Here is a 7,757-nt window from a genome sequence, read left to right on the forward strand (position 1 = left end):
AAAGGGTGGACCAGTGTTGTCAGAATTGGTCAACGATTTGTTAAATGCATCAAATATAAGAGTAGATTGGACTTCTCAATTTGCTGATGTGAGGAAAAATGGTCGAGCAGACTTAGAAAATGATTTTGTAAATTTAGGCTTATGTGCACTGAAAATATAAAATAGGATTGAGATTGAGGCTTAAAAAAAGCTGTCCTGGATTGAGACTTCTGCTGCCAAACGATTTTTTCGAAGTAAATTTTAATGACTATGCGGAAAGAAATTATCAATAAATATGAGCATAAATATTCAAAGGATATAGTGAAAATTATCGAATGAGATTTTAAAAATTGCTGCTTACAGAAATATAGAAACCAACGACAGGATTTGTTGAGACTATACTAAAAAGAAAATGCGTAGGTGTATCAAATCAGTTGCTTTAATTTTTGGTTAAAAGATGGGAAGTAAATTTGATATTATGTTGTTAAGAATTGACAAAAGCCAATAGTCAAATAATGAGCCAACAAACCTACATAAAAAACCTGGTTTTAAATTTGTTCACCTTTCCTTTCAATTAAACATTAAAATTTGGCCTAGATATTCTAATTTCAGAGATCAATGAATTATTCTACAATTTATAGAGATTTAAAAAGGTATCATTGTAAAAATTTATGACATTACTGAAGCAAGTTTAAAAAAGGGTTTTATTTCATTTAACAAATTTGTTGAAAACTTCAGAACGATATCACTTTCGCTTTGAGAAACATGTAATACTCAGTTTGATTTAAAACTTTTTTTTAATTAGTTTAAATTTCTGTAATTTACAAGTGGAGAAAAGTTTTAAAAAAATAATTTATAACCCTTTTTCGCAGAAGTCTAAATTACTAGAGATCTACGACAAAATTGATCATCGAATATCGAATATTTGGATTTAAAGCATCGATTGCACTTCATTGCGCCTCGGAAAAATGTGAATTCTGAGGCCTGGTGTAATTTTTCAAAACCCTTTTGAATGTGGAGTTGAGTAGAAGAACAAGTAATACAAAATAAAATTGAGGCAGAGATTGGGATTTTAAAGACAATTTCATATCAACATAATATTTGAAATGACATAAAGGATATATTTTTTAGAATCAAAGTGGTAAGTAATAAAGTGAAAGATACTAGGTTTAGTAACACCTGTCACATGGCTATCAACTTGTTGATGTATTAAATTAGCATTTGATGAATGAATTTAGAAATTAAAATAACTGGTTTAAAATTCTGAACTTGTTTAGTTGCACTTCTTAAAGAAAATCTATTCTAAAGACGAGTTAAGGGTTTCGAGTGTCAAAATTTCTCGCGCGAGCTTTCATTGCGTCGTTTGAAACAAAATGTAAACAAACAGTTTTATAACGAAAAATTAAAAAACTGTCGCAACTAGTCGCAACTTCTTCCCATTTAGAATATTTGTAGCCTGGACAACACATCCTATACGTGAAAGACAAATTTTAAAGTTGTTTTAATAACTTTTGCAGCAGTTTCCTGTGAATTCTTAAGATGTTTCATACGACGTAATGAAAGCTAACGCGAGATTTGAGTTTTAATACAAAAGGTTTGTGGAATTGCAATTCGAAATCTATTATTAATAAAAAGTTCCAATTTTTTAACCTCATATATTGCCGTAAAATGAAATGTCTTAGGCCTAGAGTGATATCGGATTAAATTCTGCCGGAGGCAAGTTAATTTTCTGGCATGTTGGTTTACACTTATTTTTAAATATCTTTCGGGATAAAGTAGTTTCTCGTTACCGTAATCCGGGGTAATATTGATTACTTTTTTCAATATTTTTCGATTATTTTTTCTGTAAAGAGGAATGTGAATGTGTTTTTAAAACCAGTACTGGACTCCTATGAACGTAAAACATGGTTGCAGAAATTTATTAGACTATTTTAAATTTGCTTAAAAAAATGGATTTCGTCTCTGCTCAGAATTTGATGCTTTGGGGTGATATTGATCAGTCTCTATTTGGACGGTTTAAACGAGTTTTCTTGATCATAAAGGTTATAAAACACCTTCATAATATTTACGAATGCTAGTTTATCAATTTACCTTGCTTTTTAACGTTTTCTTCCAAAAACATTTAAATTCGAAAAAAATCAATGATGCTGCATACATTTATGAGCAAAAATTATAAAAATTGCTAAATAGTTTTAGCTTCAAAATACAAATGAAATTTTACTTTCACACATTCCTCTAGGCCCCCTTATTTCCATTTTCATTTTTTCTTCAAAGGTAACAATTTGATAGGATTCCTATCCATTTGTCCAATACGGGCTTACTCTATGAAAATGTCCTTATTTTTTAAATGTCACAAATTTATCATTAAATGACTATAAAATAGCACTTTAACTATACATACACAAAGAAAATTTTTTTTCTATCACATACAACAACCCGTTTGCTTCTAAATGCTTTTCGGTATCATCAGGAGAGCTTTTAGTTTGCGAGCCCTTGAAAATATAGATATTTTAAGATTTTAAAATTACATTTTAAAACACAGAAAAAATTTCAAATACAGACCTAATTTTTCCTATTTGATACTCAGTTTATAGGCTTTCAAACGTTGATATCAGTTTTCAAAAATACAAACTATACACTGAGTTATTGATGATAATGTGGATAAAATTATTTTTGGTCAAATTTACCCCGATGATCAAAATTACCCCGTTTTACGGCACTACTAAGTTACTACAATTCTTTAGCTAAAGATTTATAAAAAAAGTAGTAATTAGTTTTTGGTTATTTTTTATATAGTTTCTTAATACTGCTTGAAAAGTTGTAGTCGATTGACCGTTGTATTGATAGAAAATTACCCATTGGATCAAATCTACTACAAAAAAATACAAATGAAACCTTCAGAGCCAAACGGTGCATTTGTAATGCTAGTCAATTTTGAGTTAATAATGTCAGATGATTTTTCATATATCAAACTATATTTGGTGATTATTTTGATTTTAAGAATTGCATTTTTATACTTTTACTAGCTGACCCTGTGTGCGTTGCTACACCTTCATAAAATTAATGAAACTTTGGAAAATTATTTTAATTTTTATTCATTTGTACATCATTTAAAAAATAAATTATTATTTCATTCAGATGCAACCTCTTAAAATGAGTGCAGCAATTTGAGTTTGTAATTGTTAGACGAATAATATTTCTAATTTTCTGAAATGATACTTTTTTTTAACACATTAAGGATTGTAAAAAATTCTAAGCCTGAAACACCAAAATTTGGCATTCTCTATCTCTGAAATGATTGGATTGAATTTCACAAATTTAGTACCTTTGAAAAGTGTTGTGTCCATTTTTTTAGAACAAAGTTTCTATACAAAATGTATCACATTTGAGTTGTGCTTCTCAGTGAAGCGCCCTCGCGTCAAGCGAAAATACGAGATATCTCCTATTTGTTCCGCAATGTGTTTTCATTCTTAAAACCAGATGTAAAATTTATTTTTCAATCATTGTTTTAAATTCTTCTATGTGAAAAGTTCTATCATGTCTCCCCACTGAAAGAAAGGTGAGGTCCTAAAGCACTAAAGAAACATTTTTCGTATACATTCATCCGTGCAAACATTTTTGTAGGTTATTTCTCAACAACTTTGTTATACGTTTCATATACATTGGGCATTGGGCATTTCTTGCAAATACACTATCTGACTTTTATCAATCTGGTTGCACTGCTGATCGCAGAGAGAACTTCAAAGCTGTTCTCTCACTTGTCCCACGCGGGAGAAAAAAAGGAAAGAAATGGTCTTCGAAATCTGCAAACATGGCGGACTTTTTAACATATCCGATTTAAACCATTTAATCCGAGTTCGAGTAACGATTTTTACGAGCTTTTACTTGCGTTAGTTGGAATTACGATTCAAAATAACGTTTTTAATGACTTGAGATATCATTTTTAATGCGATTTCAGTTTGCTGGAATGCTATCACGTAATATATGGTTTCTTTTGCTTGATATATTATCGTATTTTTACATAAACCTCGTATGGGGCTAACGGGTATAAAAAAAAACACCATTTTCACGATTTTTTTTCTAGAGCTTGTAACGGTCCGTAGTAGACAATGTGGTAATATTCGTAGATCTCCAATGCATAATTTGTTGTATCAAGTTAGACTCACTGGGAGTTGATCCTTGGGTGAGTGAACTGGAAAACGCCGGTAAAATGGAAGAATCCACCCGGAGGACCACAGAATAGCTTATCGTTATTCTGACAGTCGTCATGAGTTGCCAATGGTGACTTTCCTAACTGGTGGTGAAAATGGAGTTTTCTTGGGATGTGAAGAAGAAAAACTGGGGCCTTAGCCATTTTAGATTGGAGCCGTTCGGTTGGCATTTTTAAGAATACGAGCTAGCAGTTTTGCTCTGTGGTGTACCCGGAAGTCGACCCTGGACCGATTCCAGTCCAACCCCAAACTGTGGAAGTTATCCGGCGGTGGCTCAGTGCGCAAGTGGAAGGAAGATTCTATCGGTAAGTTGACCTTTTTAGTTACCCAGGGTGTTACAAGCTTTGACATTGTGTTTGCACATTTTATGCAGCGGAGTTCTACGGATAATACCACAGAGTCTAAGTTCGTGTTACGGCGCTATTTTCCTCATTTCGCCAACCCCATTTTGTGTACTTTCGTTGGAAGCCCACCCCTGGGAAGAAAGTTCGGGTTTAAAGCGACTTCACCACATCAACTCCTTGAGTTGTTGGCGCTTAAGTGCTTGAAGTTTATTTGCGCAAATTTTGCTCAGAAATTTATTTTCTTATTTCACAAAGTGGGTGTGATAGCGAATTAATAAGGGATTATTGGTTGCTGAAGTTTTTTTGCCGTCTTATTTCAGCTTTAGACTCTGGAAAGAATCGAGACGGTACAAGCTATCGTTCAAACAAATGTATTCAAATTTTTTGCATCATACAAAGCATTGTTAAAACAACATTTTGTAATTTTTTCGTAGAAAAATATTGAAAAATGAGCCGGTGACGGAGCACTTTCGAGGATGCCTTTTAGAAAACAGGATTTGCGGTGGACACTGTATCTCAGCACAGAATCATCTGAAGTCAAAAAATCAGAGCACAATATTTTAATAGATGTTTTTCTGGACCTCAACGTTTATATTTAACTTAAAAAAAATTTTTATGAAATTTTTGTGGCTGTTTGAAGTAAAAACTAGGATTTTTCACGAAAAAATCCGCCATTTTTCACCTGTAAAATCTCCCCAAAGTTAAAAAAACAAAAAAGAAAAACGTTGGGATCTGGTATTTTATATGTATAAAATATGTTCCAAATTTGAAAAGAATCGGATAAGTAGTTTTCAAATGACGATGTCCACGGACTTTAAAAATGTGCTTTCGAGAAAAACGCGTTTGAATTTTCTGCTCTTGCTTTCTTGCAGTATTAGATAGAAGGAGATAAAGGCCTATAATTTCTACAGTTTTGCTTCAATTGACTTGGAAATTTGAACCAACATTCTTGAAATGTTTTACAATAAGAAAATAAAAAAATAAAAAAATTGATTTTTTGAAAGTGTTAGACCCTACCCCCCCCCCTTAATTAACTTTTCAGGTGCAGAGAACTTATACGACGTTACATATAAAGATGCTGTTTCAGACAGGAAAGGGAAAGGTTATTTGTTTTGATGGGAAATCCTACTTGACAGATAGGATTGGTTAAGATTCAAAAAATAATATTCACAAATAAACAAATTAAATGGAAAAAGCTTACCAATGTTTTGTTTTAACCCGAGTAGATGCTTACAACCATGGAGCAAAAGGAACCGGTAATGCCACTTAAAATCTTGAAACAACGAAGCAAAACTCCATAGAAATTCCTGGACAGCGGTACGAGCTGCTTTCAGGATTCTCCGGGAAATAGATTGGGGTTTATTCTTGTGTTATATTTTCAGGGTCCGGCCTTGAAGCAACTTTTGAGGTCCATTTGGCAACGGTCCAAACGTTCCAAATATGTGAACAAATTCATGTAAAAATATACTGGTAACCGCTAAGAAAAGGCAGGAAATTTACAAACTTTTAATATTTTTCGTCTACCGCCTAGCGAAAAAACTAGTCTAATCCCAAATAAAATTTATTGATATCTTTTTGACTGATCTTTCGACGTAAAAAGTATAAGGTAGCAAAATTTACTAGCAACATTTTAGAAAAAGAAGTCATGAACCCGAGAGTAACGCGGAAACAAACCGACTTTCCTATCAATCAATGAATATCAGAGTTTAAAAAGATAAAAAAATACTTAGCTGCTGATAAATTTTCCGCTGCTTTTAGCTTGTCATTTCTTGTGCATCTTCTAATTGTCTGAAGTTCTTGCGGTATCTATCGGATGTGCGGCTTCCTCTTCAAATTTTCACATATCCAGATCGCTTTAATAACTGATGGCAGGCTGTTACTAACGTGCACTAAACTTAACAGGTTCATTGAGTAATTTTTTCACAAAATATAAACATTTCATATATTTCTGGAATTTTGACAGGAGCACATATTTTTTGCTGCTTATTCAACCAAGGCCTACTTCGAGCCCATGTGGGATAATTTGTGTCCGAATATTCTATACTTATTTTTGTATAAATGTAAAACGAATAAAATGTAAACGATTCTTTCAATTCATGAAAGAATCCGAAAGGTAGTGAAAATATCTAAGTTGAACTATCGATCTGATTAATTCATATGTAAATCATAAGCTTTCTAAATTTGGGATCCCAGAATCTGGGCTATTTGCTTTATCTAAAAATCAGACAAAATATGGGCATTACAAGGATGAAATGCTTTCTTTGCAACTGGATAATGAAACTTGAAAGTATTGAACATAAATTTCCGGCAATTTAGCATGCCATAACCGTCATTGAAAAAACCAAGCAAGCTTTAAAGAGCCTGTTTCACGGAACTATTGGTTAGTTGAATAGTTCCTGAAAGAAGTAAATATTTTGTTGAAAATTTCTCAAGTGTCTTCATCAAGAAGTTCTGGAAAACTTCAGCGGCTTCTGAACAAACTGAAAGACATCTAACTAGTCGAAAAAGTTCAAAATTTTTCAGAATTTTTTTTCAGATTTCTGATAAACATGAAGCCTTTAACTAGCCCACAAAGTCTTGTATTGTAACAGCGCATATTTTATGAGTTCTTGAAGTTCATAATGCTTTGAAAAGTTTATTAATTTTGGAAGCAATACTTTAGTAACATTACGAATTTCAGACTGAAATCATCAGGTTTGGAGGATAGTTTAGTACTCGATTTTTTTTTTCTATATTTGGTTGTATGAAAAAAGTTTCGGAATACATTTTTTTAACTTTATTGTTCGTTTCTCTTTTCTTTTCCAGATTTCAGCTCACGAATATTTCTTTCGCTCCACCCTAGCAACATTAGCGGAGGATTGCAAGAATAAGGAATGCATTTCAAAATCAGAACACGTTCACCGTCATGCGTCCTAATGGTCTCCAAACGATCAACGACCTACCACCAGTAGTGAAAGTACAAAGTGAAATTTGACACCTGCAAAGCAGCGCGAACTGAAGAGCGAGTGCTTGTGGCAAAACATTTGGTCGTAACGATGCAGTTCATTTCCGGATTGTGTATTCCGAAAAGTAAAATCGTCATTAGTTGCAGCAGTGATTCGAAAACATCTCCAGGAAGTTGAATTTGAATATTTGTTGAATCTTCCTCAATACAGTAAATTTATACAACAACCACAACCGAAATGGAAGTCTGCTGCCTGAAGATGGCCTCCAGATGCAGGTG

The 7,757-nt window shown here is 32.9% G+C and overlaps 1 protein-coding gene across 3 annotated transcripts in view; it reads left to right on the forward strand.

The window, feature by feature from the left end:
- Window positions 1-7,757, forward strand: part of LOC129755176 (uncharacterized) — a 137,542-nt gene that overhangs the window by 33,211 nt on the left and 96,574 nt on the right. For 2 of the 3 annotated variants that reach the window (XM_055751540.1, XM_055751543.1), the window contains exon 2: window positions 7,377-7,754. The exons of the other annotated variant lie outside the window; for it this stretch is intronic. In XM_055751540.1, coding sequence (XP_055607515.1) covers window positions 7,717-7,754 — 38 coding nt within the window. In that variant the 5' untranslated portion in view covers window positions 7,377-7,716. The remainder of the gene's footprint in view (window positions 1-7,376; window positions 7,755-7,757) is intronic. 3 annotated transcript variants of the gene reach the window in all.

This window comes from Uranotaenia lowii, chromosome 3 (assembly GCF_029784155.1).
Source record: "Uranotaenia lowii strain MFRU-FL chromosome 3, ASM2978415v1, whole genome shotgun sequence".
NCBI lineage: Eukaryota > Metazoa > Arthropoda > Insecta > Diptera > Culicidae > Uranotaenia > Uranotaenia lowii.